Source organism: Lagenorhynchus albirostris, chromosome 2, assembly GCF_949774975.1.
Source record: "Lagenorhynchus albirostris chromosome 2, mLagAlb1.1, whole genome shotgun sequence".
Classification (NCBI taxonomy): Eukaryota; Metazoa; Chordata; class Mammalia; order Artiodactyla; family Delphinidae; genus Lagenorhynchus; species Lagenorhynchus albirostris.
Window position 1 is genome coordinate 166,127,230 of NC_083096.1, and position 20,382 is coordinate 166,147,611.

At 48.5% G+C, this 20,382-nt stretch overlaps 1 protein-coding gene across 1 annotated transcript; it reads left to right on the plus strand.

The window, feature by feature from the left end:
• The first annotated feature begins 2,361 nt into the window (after positions 1-2,361).
• STMN1 (stathmin 1) lies at positions 2,362-7,901 on the plus strand. Its single transcript, XM_060142761.1, has 5 exons — positions 2,362-2,435; positions 4,026-4,098; positions 4,600-4,772; positions 6,720-6,911; positions 7,339-7,901. The coding sequence occupies exons 2-5, from the start codon at positions 4,086-4,088 to the stop codon at positions 7,408-7,410; spliced, it is 450 nt and encodes a 149-aa protein (XP_059998744.1). The 5' UTR covers positions 2,362-2,435; positions 4,026-4,085; the 3' UTR covers positions 7,411-7,901.
• Positions 7,902-20,382: the final 12,481 nt, after the last annotated feature.

Below are 20,382 nucleotides of genomic sequence, written 5' to 3' on the forward strand. Positions count from 1 at the left end.
AAGTGAAATGGCAAAGCTGTTTCCTCTCCTTACAGTCTGAAGTCCTTCCTATTCCAAGGCTCATACACGAACACTCATAAGAGTTGACAATTGGGACTTCCCTGGTGGTCCAGTGGTTAAGACTCCGAGCTTCCACTGCAGGGGGCATGGGTTTGATCCCTGGTGGGGGAACTGAGATCCCGCCTGCAATGCGATGTGGCCAAAAAAAAAAAAAAAAAAGAGTTGACAATAGATAGCTGTGGTCTAGTTCTTAGAAAAGCAGCCCCATCCTAAAGAATAGGATCATCCCACCGGACACATTTTTATTCACAGGATCATTCTGGGGGAAACCTTACTCCAGCCCCCTCAACTCATCAAGCAGCAGTGGGGATCTCAGGAAATCCTTGTCATAGAGGCTGGCAGGGCCAGGCTTCTATCAACAAACCCAGGAGCCAAGTGGCATCGTTAAAAAAAGATTAAAAATCTACATGAGTTCTAACATCTTCATTCCTAGCTGTGGTTTCCATGGAAATAGACATCTGCTCCAGGGAGAAAGAAAAGGTGGGGGGAAGCGGTATAAGTGCTTTAAAATAATCAGTGTTTTGAAAGATTTATTTTTTTTTCTGTCATAACATTAATAGTCAGAAATGTGAGATTTTTGTGGCAATTTCTTGTATTAAAAAAAAGTGTATCAAATGGGTGGGACCTTCCTCTGCAAACCTACAGATCAAGTACAAAGACTTCAAGATAAAGACTGGTTCAGGGGATAGCAGACCTCTTGGCCTTGGGTTTCTTGCTTGTGTGTGTTGCCTGCCAATCTGTCACTTTTCAGTGAGCTCTTATCCCCACTCCTCTTCCTAACGATTTCTGAGATTTTGCTCAGAAAATCTGAAAGATGGAAACACCTGGCTGTTTGGTGGCTAAGTTTGGTCTGAGAGGGAGAAGGCTCTCAGGGTTCAGAATCTGAATTATTCCTGGTCCTGCTCACATGCTAAGGGAAAACCACTTAGACTGGGGGCGGGGGAGAGGCCGACCCCACACAAGGACGATTGTTGGAGAAATGCTGCAACAAGCATATTTCAGGCATCAGTGCATTGCTAATTGTTTGCTTTGTGTGGTGTGTCTGCTGCCTGTATGATCCAGTTTTCCTTGTCTCAGGCACTCTGAATTGTATTTAACTCCAGCATATCCTAGTGACTAGCTGGACATGGGGAGTCTTTAAATTAGGACTCCTGTTTCAGCAAACTGGGTCGTGTTTGTTTCTTGGTTTGGGGAGGCGGAGCAATAAAATGAAGGTGTCCTTTTGCCTAGTCAGGACCTCAAAGCAGGTGCTTTGGTGGAATGACCACTACCGAGGACAGAGCCTTGGTCGGGGGAATGGGAGAAGGGGCTTGGGAACCATATTCATTTTATTTATTTTTCCTCTGGCTTTTCTGTGGTAAGAATGAGGCTAGTCGTTCTAAGATAGCCAGGGTCAGACCAATTTCCTTTGTGTATCTGCTGTGCTTCTGATCTATCCAGGGCAGGGGGAACCGTGACCTTGTGGCTTCTTTTGTTTTGATTCTTTAAAAGGGCCCCCACCGATCAGGGAGCACATGCTTCAAGAACAAAAGCAACACTTAACTGCAGTCTGTGTAGTAGTCTAGAACTGCTATTGCGCTTCCTTCCCTATCATCCGGCAAAAGGCTTGGCAGAACAGATGGGAGCCTGCATTTAAGCCGAGTGACTTTGTTAGACCAAAGGAGATCAAATTCCAGAGCCTCTTGCTTTCCCCCCACAGGTCTCTGGTCACCAGCTCAGGGACCCTAATATGGTAGCGAGAACTCACACAGTGAGTTAAGGGCCACGCCCGTCCCCTGTTAGGGCTGAGTGGGTTAGAAATTATGATGATGTCACAATACAGGTGACAGATGGGGGCGTCGAGTGGCATTGTCCTGTCACAAGGGCTTGGGCGTCTTAGGTGGCGGTACAGGGTGGGGCACCGAAGGGGCAATGCGCTGTCCGAGTGCTGCCCTTGGGGCGACGTGGGGCAAGTGGCTCAACAGACGCGGAGTCCAGGCGGCCACCGTCTGAGAGGTAGAAAGGGACCCTGCCCCGCCCTTTTCCTAAGGATGGGAGAACTGGTTCAGACCCAGGCAGGGTCACCGCATCACCCTCTTCCGCGGCCAGACGACCGTCCCAGCCCCCGGCTCACACCTGGAGACACCGCCAAGAAGCCCTCAGCCCTCGCATTGTCCTTCTGTCCCGCCAGCCTGAACTACACTTCCCGAGGTGCTCCGGGGTCCCCAGGGGCGGGGCTCACTTGGGCTGTCGGGGGTGGGGAGGGGCCGGCACGTGCCGCCTCTCTCAGCCAATGCGGAGCCCTGCGGGGAGGTCACGTGCCGCTGTTTGGCGCTTTTGTGCGCGCCCGGGTCTGTGGGTGCTCAGAGTGTGGCCAGGCGGCTCGGACCGAGCAGGTGGGTGCGGGGTTCCAGGAGGAGGTGGCGACGGCGGCTGCAGGCTGGGGGCAGCGAGAGGGACGCGGCCGGAGGGAGGGGCAGGGTCTTGGCAGCGACCCCTTGCTGGAGGGCGGCGGGCGGGGCCGCGGCCCCAGAGGGGCTGGCGGGCGGGGATCGCTCCGCTTTGTGTGTGGCTCGGGCGGAGCCTCGGCTTTGTCCCTGCTCCCCGGGGGCGCGGCTGTGGTGGGGAGGGGGCGCGGCCTGCTGGGCGAGCTCGGTGCGTTAGCCTCGGGAGGTCGTCGAGGAGACAATAGGGGGCGTAGGCCCTCGTTTGGCCCCCACCTTCCTCCTGCAGGCGCGGCCCCGCTGGGGTCCCCATTGTCTGAAGGGGCGGGGCGGCACCCCCGGGGAGCAGCGCCCGAGAGGTTGACACCCCATGAGAGCGCTCCAGTCCTCATGGCGTGGGGCGCGGACCGTTTGGGTGGCGGCAGATTGGGAGTGAAGGAAAGAGGTGGTGAGCCGATGGTGGGGTACCCCACGGTTTTTTTCCAGGGACTGCCCCACCCGCCCAGCTGCGGCGAGGGTGGGGGCCGCCGCAAGGTGTTTTTGGCGGGAGTTGGTGGGGGCGTCCGCACGGGGCGAGCCCGGGAAGGGCGGAGTTACCCGGATAGGACCGTTGGCCCCGCCTATCCCGCCCCTTCCCACGCGCGCGGGCTCCGGGGTGTTATGAGTTCGGGGAGATTCGAAAAGGCGCGGGGAGGAAGGGGGCGGGGCCAGAGGCCGGAGTGTAGGGCATGCTCTGATTGGTCGGGGGCGGCCTGCCGCTCTTCCTCGCTTGGGCCGGGGCCACGCCCACCCTGGATCTGGTGCTGAGTCTAATGATCCGCCGGGGTTAGACCGTGTTGCTGACTCGGATTTTAAGTTCCAGGTGTTGAGACCCTGTATTCCTACGGTTTTGGTACTAGTCTGGGGTCTACAAGAATCATGACCTTTAAAAAAAATCAAGGGATGTAGAATTTTTCATGAAAAAATTCTACACAAGGCAGCAACTATTGTAACCTAAAACCTAGAGGTTCATAAAAACTAATTAATGTTACCAGCTGTTGGACAAGGAGCTTAAACCGCAGGAACAGTGGGAGTTCGACATTATTGGTTAATATTAGCTTGGGCGTTTTGTTTTCCACATGGCAGACACAGACAAAGCAGGGTTGGGTATTTCATTTGCACAATGAGTTGTAGGCAGTGTTAAGATGGCTCCGGTCTCGCTAGGCGTTGAACCTGGAATATCTTCTCACCAGGGGGAAAATATAGGGGAGGAAAAAATCTTGTGACTTAAACTCCGTCTAATTTAAAAAATATAAGTATTTTTTGAACAGGCAAGCTCAGTTAACTTCATCTTCTGCAACCAGCGTTCTATTCAATTCACATTTTCCAGTGTTGGAGTATTTTATGGATTTTTATAATTTTCTAGTTAATGATGTCTTATTTAATTCCACAGTAGTGATTTTTCTGACATTGATTTATATGGATGTGATTTGAGGTCCCTTTGAAATCGATGGCATGGAAATGCAAAGAAATTGATCGCATGCTTTTGAAAATCGTTTCCAGGGTTTTCCTTGCTAGTGGATTGTGTAGAATACACTGCCAGTCTCTTGTCTTCTGTTCACCATGGCTTCTTCTGGTAGGTAATCTATTTGGAAAATCCGAAATTGTGATGGGCTTCTAATTTTAGGAGATGGCTCAAGTCTTAAGCTTATAATTTGGCACTTGTGTTTTGGTCTTACCAAAAAAAAAATCTATTTTATAAATCAGAGAATAATTAAAAAAGAAAAAAATATTATTACTTGAATGTACTGAGAGCTCATAATTATTGTTTCATTATTAGATGATTTGGCTTGGTGTAAAGCAAAATGTGGAGTTTTGCATAAGTCTTTGTTTTGTTCAGGGAAATGATTGTCAAATACTGATATCTTAGAATGGTATTTATTAATCCAAAAATGTTGAGCTTTGTTTTTCTGGGAGGTGGTATTTAGATAATAATTTCTTGCCTGTAAACACAGCTGCTTCATCAGCCCTAATTCTATTCATTAAATTGATTTGGTTTTTAGAAAACGGTAGAACAGTTTATTAGAATAGGAAAACTCCATTTTTCTGAATATATTATAAATATGATCAAATCCAGATATCCAGGTGAAGGAACTGGAGAAGCGTGCCTCAGGCCAGGCTTTTGAGCTGATTCTCAGCCCTCGATCAAAAGAATCTGTCCCAGAATTCCCCCTTTCCCCTCCAAAGAAGAAGGATCTTTCCCTGGAGGAAATTCAGAAGAAACTAGAAGCTGCAGAAGAAAGACGCAAGGTAAACATCAATTCACAGAAAACAGGATATTTATTTATTAATGTAATATGGCAAATCTGTGTTATTTTTATAAGAGGAAGAAAACAGAATTGTAGCCAGATGGTGATTATAACTGTGAAAATTACATATGCCAGTGGTGGGAACAAAATACCAGCCATCATTTATTGAGCTCCTATTGTGTACCATCTCCTTTACTTATATTCTCCTTTTCTACAGTGACCCTAGAGGGTAGGTGTTGTCTGAGATGCTAGATTAGAAAATGGTCTCAGGAATGTTGTCATTTTTCTGAGTCATATAGCTAGTGAGTATTGGAGCCAGAATTCAAGCCCAGGTCTGCCTGAAACCAAAGTTCATGCTTCTCATGCTTTCTTTTTGAAAAATAGATTTGTTGGTGGATGATTCTTTTTTTGTCTCTTAAGGTTTGGGATTTTTTTGTTTTGTTTGTTGGGTTTCTGTGTATGTCTGTGGTTTTTTTGTTTTGTTTTTTGAGAGCTGTACAATAAAAACATTTTAAATTGCTAGTTATGTGATTGTGTTGCTCAGCTGGCATACTGGTATTGTGGCAGCTATTATCTAAGTACTTCTGTTATAAAGTAGCTATCTTTAAAAAGAACTAGTCAGAAAAGTCAACAAATATTAATATGCTTGTTATAGAAAAATTGAGAACCGCAGAAGTTTATAAGTAGGAAATTAAAAGTATCCGTTATCTTACTTCGCAGAAATAACTATTGTTAACATTTTGGTGTATTTCCCTCTATTAAACGTTTCATTAAGAATTTTACAGAAATTCTCATTTAGTCCCCCTTTCCAACAACCTTGTTTGGGGTAAGTGGGTTTAATTTTAAAATTAGAGGAATGAAGGCACAAAAAGGTGAACTAGTAACCTGCCTACGACCAACACAGTTAGTGTTTTGAAGTCTGGTACATGTAACCACACACATACACTTTGGGCCCCTTTTTAAGCTGCTGTAGCATGTGCTGTGCACCTTTTGGTGCCGCATGTTTTATGTATGTGTGCTGACCCACTGTCAACATGGAATTATTTCCCCAGGAAGAGTGGCTGTGTTTGCAATGGTGTTTCATCTCCCACCTGCTCTTCTTTTTAGTCTGAGTTGATGGAGTTTGATGGAGTTCACTTAGTTTGAGTTCATGGAAGAGATGTAGCCAAAGGCTGGACAGAGACTTTTTTTAGGAATCAGTGCTGGCCCTGTAGTCATTAGTCTGCGCTTTACATAGTAACTGGCTAAATATAGTGAAACTCTTATCACGACTGGGATTTTGAAGAAGAGAATTAACAGAACTAGTGGCAGATGCTCTGAAGTTTTCATGCAAGTTGATGCTTCCAAACACATTGGAATCTGTTTGGCAATAAGCTATTCTGAGTCTGTTGAAGGAGGCACACCGTGGTAACAGAGCTCCAGTGGTCTGGAATTTAATGCAGCTTCCACAGAAAAAAGCTAATAAGCCTTTCCTTGAAACAAATCCTCTGACTTAAATAGTAATCTGGAGGCTTAGTCTTACATTTTCTATCATTGCCATGTATTTTCTTTTTATCAATATGGTTACATTTTTTATAATGACCTAATTTTCTTTAGGTAGCCTTTGAAGTTAAAAAACCAAAATTCTTTACAATAAAGTGTCATTCCTAAGTGCATGTCACTCAAGTCATCTTGATACCATTAAGCAGTAAATCTTACGAATATTTCCTTAAGGAATAATTGGGCAAGAATCTCTGAACAAATACGGGCAGTCTTCCAAAGTAAATACAAACACTAGAAAAAGAATATAATTTTCACGGTATTTTGATATGGATAATTCAGGTCCTGACTTCAGTATTATTTAGAGATCTAATTTTCTATCTTCAATCCTCAATTAATAATTTCTTTTGTGATTTTTAACTACGCTAAGTAACATTTCAGAGCGCCTAGCCTGTTAAATCTTTTCCAGTCCCATGAAGCTGAGGTCTTGAAGCAGCTTGCTGAGAAACGAGAGCATGAGAAGGAAGTGCTTCAAAAAGCGATAGAGGAGAACAACAACTTCAGTAAAATGGCAGAAGAGAAGCTGACCCACAAAATGGAAGCCAACAAAGAGAACCGAGAGGCACAAATGGCTGCCAAACTGGAGCGTTTGCGAGAGAAGGTTGGTGTCTCTTCCTGGCTTTGAGGGGCTTACGAGCTTGAGGTTTGATACACCAACGAAGTGGCTTGGACTCTGCCTTGATCACATGTGCTTGGTGTCTTTGTCATCAATTTTGGGGTTAACATGTTAAATCAGAGGCATCTTATATTAAATAAGAAGGAATATTCACCAATTCCCAGCATAATTGCACATTCTTTGGAAGAGCAGTAGAAGGCTGAATCATTAGGTTCCATGAGTGACCCAGGAAGTTCAAAGATGATGTCTTAGAACTCTAGTTATGTGATTCCCATAATATATAATTATATAATAATAGTATATTATTATATATGTTATATAACATACTTACTGATGCTGATTTGGGCCTCTTGGGGGTGTGACCTGGCAGGCTTTTTTTACTTGACTGATGGTATATACTGTTTCTTTACAGGACAAGCACATTGAAGAAGTGCGGAAGAACAAAGAATCCAAAGATCCTGCTGATGAGACTGAAGCTGACTAATTTGTTCTGAGAACTGACTTTCTCCCCCTCCCCTTCCTAAATATCCAAAGACTGTACTGGCCAGTGTCATTTTATTTTTGCCCTCCTGACAAATATTCTAGAAGCTGATGTAGGACTGTATAGGTAGATCCAGATTGTATGATGTTGTTTTAGGGGCTAAAGGGGAGAAACTAAAAGTGTTTTACTCTTTTTCTAAAGTGTTGAAGTCTTTCTAATGTAGCTATTTTTCTTGTTGCATCTTTTCTACTTCAGTACACTTGGTGTGCTGGGTTAATGGCTAGTACTGTATTGGCTCTGTGAAAACATGTTTGTGAAAAGAGTATGTAGTGGCTTCTTTCAAACTGTTAGATGCTGAATATCTGTTCACTTTTAAATCCCAATTCTGTCCCGATCTTAACAGATGCTACTGTACTTGAATGGTTAATAAAACTGCACAGTGCTGTTGGTGGCAGTGACTTCTTTCTGTCCAGGTAATAAATTGTCCAGTGATAGAGACCCTCCTAGTTTATATTTGTTCCAGATGGGGCCTTTAGGCTGGCGGAAATACCCAGCACACACATCACTGCGAGGTCTCTGCCCTGGAGTTTCTCGCTCCAGAGTCGTATGCATTGTCTTCTTCCACAATCGTCACTTTGTTGTGATGCCTCGGCTCCGATCAGCTGTTACGATAGTGTTTCAGATGTTTATTGGCAAACAAGCATTTTTTGTTTCTGTGCCCCCATTAAAAAGGCAAATGGTGTTTCTAGAGAATAGTTCAGAGAAATCTTAAGATCCTAGTTAGATATATTTGATGGTTTATTTGCTTTATGTTACAGCTGGGGGTGGCGTGAATCCTAATGCTTTCCTGCCATAGGAGCCATTTCTCAAGAATCAAAAGAGTAGTAAAACCTTGTGGACCACTATAGCAGCCCTTATGCACTGAGAAAGGGAACCTTATTTTCTGGAGCAGCATTGACTTGGGTGGTGAAGGTTGGCAGTTGCTTCATCTTGTATCCAGAGGTTACAGTGTTCACAGTTGTCAAGGATTGCCTCTCAATTCCGGGAAAGCCTTTGGTAGCTTTCCTAGGCTATTTGGGAAATAGCCTTAATTACATATGATTATTTGCTTCTCAGACATCTGTGGAAAAGCTCTTGGAAGCCACGCTCCTTGAAAGTTTCCAGGATGACTGCTAATACTGCAGTGGGGTCTGCATGTTGCCATGCTTATGCCTCTGCAGCTCTTGATTTGGGTTTCACCAAACTTAGAATAATAGCCTACCAACCTTTCTTCTATGTTGTTAGGATTAAGTGAGTGTGTGTGTGTGTGTGTGTGTGTGTGTGTGTAGAGCACACTTAGAACTGTATTTAGTATATATTTAGCACTATATATAAATAACTTTTTAACCAGAGGCTAGTGAGTGAGCTAAGTATATACTCTTGAGGTAGAAATGACTATGAAGCTTTTGTATGCCTTGAATTGACTTATAAATTTACAAGGTGATGAATTGTAGGGGTTCTGAAAGAAGGCTGAATTTAAAGAGTCATGACCATGTAGGGCAAACAGGAAAAGGATCAAGTGTAGTTCGGTTAATGATGGCAATACCTGAACACATAGGCAAAGGTGAGGCTTGTGTGCATATAGTAGGTATTAGAGGTTTGCATGGGTGAGGTGGTGCCTCTGGGAGTCTTTAAAGCACCAGTTCTGAGTAGTTGGGATATAAAGATGGCGTGAAGATAGAAATTTGGAGTAATGATCCTAGGTGTCCTACGGTTAGCAGTAAGTTTTTGTTTATATGGGACATGTAGGCTAAGTAACAGAGATCAGGAAAAAGCAAGAAGAGGATCAAGATGGGCTTGAGAGATCCCCCAGTTAGTTACAGCCAACCCCACAGTGGCCCTGACTTAGTATCAAAAAGTGGTCCTGAGCTCCCACCGTGTGACAACAATTGTCACAGGGAACTGAAGAGGATGCATCTTACCAACAAAATCAGAAGCCCTGGCTTTTCTATTTTACCTCTGACCTTTGGAGACGTACTAGTCCTGGGCCTCAGTTTTCTCCAGGATAAAATGAGAGGGTTGAACTAGGTTAAGTAATTTCCACGCAAAGTCTTTGCCTATAATTTGGAGGGAAGGAGGAGTGGGTGTTCAGGAGCTTCTGGGGAATGTCTGTCTGTGCTTTCCTGGGCCCGGGGACTCCGTCCTGTACTTAGAGTGAGCAGGGCCAGCCTCTCCTGGCAGGACTTATGTCATAGGTTGGGCTTGTAAGGCCAGAGTGGTTTGACTGTCACCACGGAGCACACCCTGTTTCCTTTGACTTGAGTGGAAAATGAGGTGCGTCCCTTCTTCCTGAGGCTTTTGTGCTTGGACATGGTGATTGAGTGGCCTCAGCAGAAGAGAGAGGTTTGAGGGATGAAGAAAGCCCTTAAATCCACGTTTAACAAGCTGCTAGAGTGTGCCCCACATTGAGCTATGTGCTAGCGATGAAAAGATGAGATGGGGTCCCAGCGCACCTTGTGCTTATGGATGAAGCGGGCAGGAGGGTTGTGGAACACTTTGCTGAGAATACGGTCTCGACCACATGCTTGTACTTGGCCAAGTGTGTTTTGGTGGTTTGGTGGAGAGTGTAACCACAGGCGTCGGTGGTCTGGAAAGCTTAATAGAGGAGGGAAGACTTGAGCCAGTCCTTTGAGAAGTCAGATGTTGACCCAAGCATGCACTGGTGAGCACGCACTTTTTGAGAACCTGCCATGATTACTGACTCATGGCAGGCTCTCACTCCCTTTATCCTAAGCAGTGGGGCTTTAGAACACAGGAGTGGTAGTGTTCAGTGAACAGAGCCATTTTGAGGGAGAGAAAATGGAGGCAGGGACAGGATGAATTGGAGAGAAGGCGATGGAGACCACAGCAGGAGGCTGTCTTAGCAGCACGGGGATGAAGTGATGAGCGTCTGAGCTGGAGGGCGCCACCCCTGTCCTCCCAGGTAATGGTTTGACCACCTTACTGTTAGTTTGGCTTCTGAATCACTGTTGAAAGTGATTTGTTTGGGAACAACAAGAAGATAAGGCCAGGCTCCTTATAGAGGAGATTCCCCCTTAGGACGGGAGGCTGGATTAGGTGCCCTGGAAATTCCCTTCCACATTCAAGACTAGTTGCAGGTCTTCGCTACCTGGTTAGATCAGGGACCAACCATATCTTGGCCATTGAGGATCCCTCCACTGAGCTGAACTTCAAGGCCCCAGAAACATCGCTGGCACTTAAGCGTCTTGCCGTCTGCCTCCTCCCTCTTTGCCCAGGTCAAATAGAAGGTCCACAGTGTCCCCATGGCTCAGGCCCCTGCCAGTGGAAGCTGGTGTTCTGCACTTCAGCGGCACCAGGAAGGTTTTCTGACTTGTTTTATACAGGCACTCAGATTTGTAAAACAGTTGCAGGGTTTGATAAGTTCTGAAATGCAGCAACCTCAGTGGAGGGGCTCTGGCCCATAGTGGGAAATGCCTAGCTTTCTCCCAGTGTGGTCAAGAGCAGTACCTTCCCTGTCCTTGGGCACCAATCCTACTAGGGGCCAGTGGGCTGTGAAATTGATCCAAGGGGAGAAGAAATAGGCGGGAGATTGGCCAGATGCCCGTGGCCGCTACAGCAGAATGGTGGGTACAAGGAGGACTGAGCTCTGGGGGTGCAGCAGTCCCTGGGCCTTGCTGGGAACAACAAGAAGATAAGGCCAGGCTCCTTACAGAGGAGATTCCCCCTCTGGATGGGAGGCTGGAGGCCTGTGGCCTCCCACTCCCCTCTCTGGGGAGAAGCTCCAGTATCGCTGGGATTGGGGGGGCCTTGGTGGGGTTCTCTGCGAAGCCTAGGCTCCCTCTTACGTGGTCTCACAGCTCTCTGTACTTCATGGCAGCGGCTAATAATTATTTGCATGATCTCAATGGATCCCCAGAACAACCCTATGACATTATCATGCCCATTTCACAGGCAAGAAACGAGGCAAGTGAGACAGGTTAAGGTATTTGCCCAAAGTGACATAACTGGCTAGGTGTGGAGTCAGGAATCTAACCCGAACTTTTTTTTTTTGCGGTACGCGGGCCTCACTGCCGCGGGCCTCTCACTGACGCGGCCTCCCCCACTGCGGAGCACAGGCTTTGGACGCGCAGGCCCAGCAGCCATGGCTCGCGGGCCCAGCCGCTCTGCGGCACGCGGGATCCTCCCGGACCGGGGCACGAACCCGCGCCCCCTGCATCTGCAGGCAGACCCCCCAACCACTGCGCCACCAGTGAAGCCCTAACCCGAACTTTTAACCCCCATGCTATGCTGCAGCTCCTCATGCTTCACAAATGAATTCATTATCATGCAATTATTTATTTCAGGTGTGTCTCTCTAGTTAAAAGGCAGCGTCCCCCAGAGCAGGAGCTGTGCCTGTCACATCACTGGATCTCCAGCACTGAGCCTGGCACATGGTGGGAGGTTAATAGGTGCTGAATTATGAGTGGGTGGTGACTCCTCTGGGCACCCGCTTTGTTCTTGTCCTGTGTAGACCCCGTGGGGAGTCAATCCGATTTTCTAGAAGCAAAGACTGGCTCTGTCCTGGCTTTGCAGACTGGCCTTGGAGGTGCCCAATCCTAAACAGCATCTTCCTAGATCCAAAGGCGCCAACTGGTGGCCTGCAGCCAGAGTCGGTCAGCAGGCGTGTTGTCTTCACTCCATGCTGTGCTTTAAATTTTTGAATTAGGTGACAATTAATTACACTTGGAAATATGATTTCAGGCTTATCTTGAAAAACCAGATCTGGCCGCCCTGGGCTCACAGTCCCACGGAGCAAGCTCTGGGCAGCTGCTGCCCCCTTGAGGTGGGATGTGTGCTCTCTAGCTCTCCATTCCTCTGATCCACCCACTTCCGTCCTTAAGGACTGCAGCCCCAGGTATAAATACAGGCCTAGAGTTTGCAGTTCCTGACATGGATGACAGCCACACGTTTTTTTTAGGTCAAAGTCCAATCAGTACAAAAGGATATATAAAAGTGCCACTCCTTCCCAACGTCCCCCAGCTCCCCTCCTGGAGGTCCCCGAGTCTCCTTCCACAGACATGCTGCACCACTATGACCACAGTCACTGAACACTCGAGGGCACCTCTTATGGGCCAGACACCAGCTGGGCATCAGAGTCACATGGCACTTTTTCAAAATACAGAGATTCAGGACCCTCATCAGACCTTTGGAGGTAGACTTTCTAAAATTGGAGCCCAGGTGTCTAGATCTCTGAAAAGCCCACAGTATTTTCTGTTGCTCAGCCAAGCAGAGACCACTGTACTCAGATGCAACATCCCAAACATGGGCGCCTCTCTGGAGTACCCCACAGTCTGGTGGAGATGGGCCCGGAACCCCAGTCATCAGCGCAGCTGCTCAGAGTTGTGCAGATAATACCCTGCGCAAGAGCGCCTAGCCAACGCCTGAAATCTGGCCAGACCCGCAAACCAAGGCCTACCATACCCCAGAAGAGTAGGCACCACTTTCAAATTTTCCACGTCAGCCATTCAATGAGAATACAGGGAGAAGTGTGCAGTGGGGGCTGGGGACGCCTCAGTTCCACTGTGGGCCTAGGATGACTTCCTGTAGGAGGTGATGCTTGGGCCAAGTTTGCTATAGGGGTTAGATCACAAAGAAGATCACAGTTCTACCCTGTACTTCTCTCTCTCCCAGTTCACCCCACTCCATCCCCTACCTCACCATTCCCTATACTTATCAGGGGCCACAAACGGGGACACATTATTAATAATGCACATCAAGAAGACCCTGGGAGAGAGACTAGGGTGGAAGAAGGGGTCCAGACATAATTCAGATCAGTGTGCCTGGTCTGGGGCTACTTGGGGTGACTGGCTTGGTATCCAGAAGTACCTGCTTGGGGAGCAGAAACCTTGTTCCTTCTGGAAGTTCTCCTGAGAGGCTCTGCAAAGCCAGAGTCCACCTCTCAGCAGCCTGAATCAGTACTATCAAAGAGCAGACCTGGGGCTTCCCTGGTGGCGCGGTGGTTGAGAGTCCGCCTGCCGATGCAGGGGACATGGGTTCGTGCCCCGGTCCGGGAGGATCCCACATGCCGCGGAGCAGCTGGGCCCGTGAGCCATGGCCGCTGAGCCGCAACGGGAGAGGCCGCAGCAGTGAGAGGCCCACAAAAAAAAAAAAAAAAAAGAGCAGTCTTGGGACCGCTGTCAGTTCACAAAATGTTACTGGTCTGCAATGAGATAAGTACAAAAATGGAAAGTAAGCATATAGAAACTCTCATAACAATCTTACAAGGTCTGTTGAAGACTATTAAAGTTGAGGCTAGCATTTTGAATCTTTTTTTTTTCATTTCATCAAAAATTTTTTTATTGTAAAATATACATAGCATAAAATGTACTGTATTAATCATTTCTAAGTGTACGATGCAGTGGCATTAAGAACATTCATAATGTGTAACCGTTACCACTATCTAGTGTATTTAATTTTACAAAAGTCTAAGTTCTTAGCAGATTAAAAACCAATTTTTTTTTTTTAGTTTGAGAAGCACTGACCTAAATCTTGACCTGTGGGCTCCCCAAAGCCTTGAAGATTTGGGGGGAAATATGCTCCTGATTGATTCATTGTTTTAGTTTCATTTCCCCAAACTGCTGAGCTGAGATTTGCCCTAGAGAGTGGGGGGTGCTGAGGCCCAGCCTCCCTGGGCTAGAGGCATGGAAGGATGGGCACCACCCTGGAAGGGAGGGGAGGAGGCATAGTGCTGCCTGGGGCTGGGGCAGGACGAGGGGCTCTCCCTGGGCAGGGCTGCCCTGTGCTCCCAGGGCAAGAAGCCCGCATGATAGGCTGTGGGGGTATCTGGCAGGCCTTCCTCCTGACTCAGCTGGGGGAGGCTTTTGTTTAGAATTCTAAGAATGTCAGCTCCAGCTGGAAGGGCCCTCAGTGACCAGTGTCTACCCTCCTTGTTTAGAGGAAGAGCTTGAGGCCAGAGAGAAAGGATTGCCCAAGGTTACAGCCAGTTAGTGTTGGTCCCAAATCCAGGCCTTTCAATTCCCAGGCAGAAGCGGGGCAGGGCTTTTTGGAGTCACACAGACTGAGGTTGAAGTTCTAGTTCTGTTAGCTCTTCAGGGGCGTTGGGCATCTGTGCCCTCACCTGTGAAATGGGCATAATCCCTCTCAGGCTGGATGAGTATTGAGTCTGTGCTGGGTTTAAGGAAGTGCCTCCTAGCACAGGGCCTGGGCAGGACAAGTCGGTCCCCTGCCCCTCCCTGCCCCTCCCTGTCCCTTCCTGCCCAGTGATCCTCTTCTCAGTCTGCTGTGCTCTGAGGGATCACTGTGGCTGAGGGGACAGGAAGGCAGACCCTCTCCCTCTGGACTGCAGAGAACAGGAAACGTAAGCCAGGGCACCGGCCCGTCTTTGCGGCTCCCTCCCCAGCTGGCCATCATCCCTCCACACTTGGCTCCTCTGCCAGCCCTCTGAGCATCTCAGAGACATTTTTGTTCTTTCTGGGACTCAGAACCTTTGTAAAATGAGGGTGTTGAACCAGAAGAACTCAAGTCCATTTTGGGGAGTGGGTGCTAAAGTTTGGATGCTTTACCTTTCTGTATCTTTTGTGGGAGAGTCAAACTTCCAGCGGGTCAGACTGGGCTGCCCCTGGGTTACCAGCCACCTGCCTCTCTCTGTCTTTCTGACTCTCTGCTGTCTCCCTTTCCTCCTCCTTTTATGGCTAAGGTGTTTTGAGCACTTACTATTTGCCACACACCATATAAGTGTTTTACATATTCCATCTTAATGAATCCTTAAAACTTTCTTGTGAATTAAATATTATTCTTATTCCATGAGAGGAAACTGAGGTTCAGAGAGGTTACAGTACTGACCCCATAGCTTGTCAGTGGCCAAGCCAGCAGGGGGCGCTCTCAACATTATTCCTCAGATGGTCGGAATAGAGCAGACTCCATGTGGTGCCCGCCTGTGCTCACCTCCTCCCTCCCGTTTTCCCCAAATGGGCTCTCACTTCCACCCCAGGGGCACTCTGCCTGGCAGGATCACTTGGGCAGTGAGGGAGGAGGGTTTGGATGTCGGTGGAAAGTTGGTCACTTGTTGGTTTCAGTTTCTGACTTATATCTCAGGTATCACGTTCCCTACCCCCAATCTCCTTCCTCTCCTTTCTATTTAGATGTCCAAGAGCTGGAAGTTTCCTTAAGGGAACACCCAAAACAAGCCTCTCCACTCATTCATTTATTCACTGAATAAATACTGAATCCTCCTACATGTCCGGCGCAGTTTTAGACCCTGGGGATACAGCTGTGCACAAGGCAGACATGGTCTCTGCCCTCATGAGCTTACATCCTGGTGGAGGAGAAAGACAGTAGAAAAGCTTATGAGGAGTGCATGGAGAACACGAAAGGGGTGATGTGTTGCAATAATAGGCAGTGACCATGGCAGGGAGTGAGGGGTCTCCACAGATAGATGGGCAGGGGGCAGTGTGTTCCCGGCAGAGGAAAGAGCTAGTGCAAAGACCCAAAGGCAGGAGCCAGCAGGTGTGAGGAAGGGGCACATACAAGGCCTGCTTAGCTGGATGAGGTGAGCAAGGAGGTCTGGGGCAAGGGAGGCTGTTAGGGCCCAGCCATGCAGGCCTGTGGGCCGCCGGGGTTGCATTATATTCTGTGTGATATGAAGCCTCTAGGGGCTCTAGGGAGTGATGTGATGGGGTTACGTTTGTAAGGGATCCTTCAGCCACTGTGAGGAGGATGGATGTAAAGTGAGCAGGAGTGCAGGAGGGAGAGATGAGGGTAGTTTGGACTAAGGTGGGGTCAACAGGATGGAGAGACAGGGTCGGATTCAGGATCTATGTCACAGTGGAGCCAACAGGATGCTGATGGGCCGGCTGTGGGCTGTGGGGTGAGGGCTGACCCCTGGGTTTTTCACGTGGGCGACTGAGTGGAGGGGTCATCTACTCCTATGAAGAAGTCTGGGGACGGAACAGATGTGGCGGCTGCAGGCTGGGGAGAAGCAATGACTCCATTTAGCCATCATGGCAGACGTTGCTGGCTGCCCTCCCCATATCAACTCTCTCCTTCCTTGTAACAGAAGCCTGACAGGCTTTTCTTTAAGTATTGACCTTTTGCCCTTTTCCCATCCTCCTCCTTCCTTCCTGGAATGGAGCCATGATACTAGAGGTACAGCATCCACCTTGTGACCACGAGGATAAAAGCCACATGATAAGATGGCTGGAGCAGGAAGGTAGATGGAGCCTGAGTCCTTGGTTATACCAGTGAGCTGACATACCTGGACTGCCTGCCCCCAAGTTCCTGTTATGGGGAGCAAGTTTTTCCTTTTACTTCTTTAAGCCACCATTTTGTGGCTTTTCATTGTATGCTGCTGAATGCAATTATAGCTAATGGAATCATGCTGAGTTTGAGATTTGGGTGGGGGGGAGCCAGAATTCAGTCATTCATTCAAGAAATGTTTATTGAGGACCTATTATGTACCAGACACCCTTCTAGGTGCTGAGAATTCAGCAGTGAATAAAACAGGCAAAAATACGTGCCCTCAAGGAGTTTACACTCTGGTGTAATCTGGAAGCCAGACCTGAGTTCTGGGCTGTACATTCTCACTTGATCCAAAGGTAGTAAGGTTTGAAGTACAGGCAGGTGACGGGGCTAGAGTGTGGCACATCTGTTCTCACAACCTTCCTCACCCACCCACTATGTTCGTAAATCAAAATGGTCAACGTATTTCTCTAGTGTTTTCTATGAGCCGAACACGGGGCTGCATTCTCTATGAGGCAGGTGTTTTATTATCACCCCCATCTTGCAGGAAGTTCAAGAAATCAGCCCCCTGGGACTTCCCTGGTGGCGCAGTGGTTAAGAATCCGCCTGCCAACGCAGGGCACATGGGTTCTATCCCTGGCCCGGGAAGATCCCACATGCTGTGGAGCATTAAGCCCGTGTGCCACAACTACTGAAGCCCGCAAGCACGAGAGAAGCCTGTGCAACGAGAAGCCACCTCAGTGAGAAGCCCGTGTACCGCACTGAAGAGTAGCCCCCGCTCCCGGCAACTCGAGAAAGCCTGCGCGCAGCAACGAAGACCCAACACAGCCAAAAATAAATTAAAAAAAAAGAAATCAGCCCCAGTCACACAGCTGATAAGCGGCTGTGCTGGGATTTGAACCCAGGACTTTCTGACTTCAGAAACTCCACTGTACTCACTGCCCCCCGGGCAACCTCGTGGCCCCTTTTCCCTACACCCCTTTTGGTCATTGTTTGACAAACCATTTCCTGATTTCCCCTTTCTCCTTGCTTTGGGCGGGGATTGTGTCTCTTTTTCGTCTGTCTAGTCCGGGCACCCTTCATTCATTCGTCCCATTTTTCAAGAGGATTTCTTTGCAGTGAGTGCTAGGAATGCAAGACAAGTCACAGAACAACACACTCAGCCCAGGAGGAGGACAGGCAATTAATAGGAGTCAGTGTACGGGGTGTTGGTATCAGAAGAGTCAACAGAAGCACAGAAAAGGACAACCAACTCAGATCGAAATAGTGGTGACCAGTCAGGGAGGACTTCTTGGAGGAGTTCACACCTGAGCTGAGTCCCAGAGGAGAAGCAGGAGTTGAGCAGGTGAAAAAAAACAGCGGTGGGTGTTTCAGACAAAGGGAGCGTTACGTGGAGGGCTGAGAGAGGCGAGGTGGCAACACAAGGGGGTGACTGGACTGTGGATGGAGGGGCAGTAGGGAGGCACGAGGCTGGGAGACCACGCAAGGCGTTGTCAGCCAGGACGAGGAGTTTGGACTTGATTTGGACTTGATTTGGTAGCCACTGGGGAGCCACCGATGGGTGGTGAGCAGGGTGGGTCCAGGTCAGATTTGTCTGGGCAACCCATAAACACTTGTTGCTGGAATGAACCCGTGGAAGAAGGAATGATAGCTATGGGGCTCCGTGCAGGGAGGGGACGGTTGAATGAGCTAACAGTGGAAGGACACATCAGGCAGCCACCTGGATGCTGGACACCACTTCTGTCACCTCCTCCTCCATGACTCCCATGACTGGACCAGCACCATCACTGTCTGGGATCTTTACGGGAGCCTCCACACTAGCCCCCCACAAATGCTGCCCCGGCACCTCTACAGTGTGTTCTCGAAGGCAGCCCCATGACCCTCTGGAGTCAAGTTCTCCACCCCAGCGCTCTGCCCGAGGCCTTTGCTACCTCGGCTACATCAACATGGAAGCAGCAACTGCCGCGCTCATGCAGCCCTTCACCCTCAACGACTCTGGCACGTGCAAAGCTGGCTTTAGCGGGAATGATGCCCCCAGAGCGTTCCATGGGACAGGACAGATATGTGAGTGATGAACCCAGAACAAGAATGGCTTCCTGAACCTGAAGGGCCCCCCCTTGACCTGGGCTGACATGGAGGAAGACCCGGCATCACGCCCTGTCTCACGGCTTCACCTTGCCCCGAGGAATACCCTGTTCCTTTCACCAAAGCTTCACCAAACTCTAAGACCAAGAGAGAGGATGACCCAGGTGGGATGTGAGACGTCCAGTCCCCCGTGCCCCCCGCCCCATGTGTGCTGCTGCCCAGCCTCTGTTCGTGCCACCGGGATGGTTGTGGACTCGGGAGCAGTGCCACCTACACGGTGCCCAACAGTGAGGGCTAGCCCTGCCCCCCACCAGCATCTGGGCTTGGCCAACAGTGACTTGAGAGACGACCTCATAGAGATCCTGACAGAAAGAGGTTATGGCTTCACTACCACAGCTGGGAGGGAACTGGTGCTTGACGTTGGGGGGACGCAGTGCTACGTCACCCTGGACCTGGAGCAGGAGACGGCCCTGCTGTGTCCTCCTCCTCCTTCCCCTAGAAGGGCCATGAGCTTCTGATGGCCAGGAGGTCGCCCCTGGCAAAGAGAGGTCCTGATGCCTGGCAGGAAACTCTCTGATCCCATCACCTTCTTCTCTTCCGCTGCTGTCCTCAGCAGGCCAGCCAAGGCCCTGCTTCAGGGCTTTTGTACAGCAGTCCCCCCTTATCCGTGGGGGATATGTTTCAAAACCCCCGGTGGATGCCTGAAGCCGCAGATAGTACCGAACCCTATCTACATATGTGATGTTTTCCCCTTTATCCTATGTATACATACATACCTATGATAAAGTTTAATTTATAAGTTAGGCGCAGTAAGAGATTAACAACAATAATAAAATAGAACAATTATAACCATATACTGTAATAAGTTATGTGAATGTGGTCTCTCTGTGGCTCTCTCTCAAAATTTCTTATTGTACAAATTTAATGCCTTTTCCATCTTAACTAAGCATTCGCTGTGCACAGTGGCCATAACTTTTGTAATTTGAAGCGTGACGGCAAAACTAGCTCGAATTTCTTTACCTTCTTGACAATTTCATGGATAGACGATTCAGTCAACCTCAGCGTAGAATTTTTTTTCTTTCCTTGTTAAGTCCACAACTTTCACCCTTTCACTTAAAGAAAAACTTTTCTCTTTGGTGCATCCGAATTGCCAGCATCACTGCTCTTGTGCTTTGGGGCCATTACTTAGTAAAATAACGGTTGCTTGAACACAAACACTGCGACTCCTGACAGGCGTCCTGATAACCCAGCTGGTTACTGAGTGAGTAGCGGGTGGGATGCACTGGACAAAGGGATGATTCTCGGCCTGGGCAGGACGGGGCTGGACCACACGAGATTTCATCACGTGACTCAGAATTGTTTACTTCTGTAAATTTCCCATTCATATTTTCTGGCTGTGGTTGTGGTGGGTAACTGAAACTGAGGTAAGGGAAACCGCGGATAACCGGAAACCATAGTACTTGCTGTTCCCCTGATAATCACACAAATGTCGCCTTATTCACAGCAAGGCCTTCTTTGGTCACCCTCCCGACCCTGCCCCCAGCATCACAGCCTTTTCCTTACCCTGCCTTGTTGTATTCACAGTATCTATGTATATTCTCTTTCCCCCATTAGGAGACAGGTGTCTGTCCAGTCCTGAGTCTGTCCTGTCCT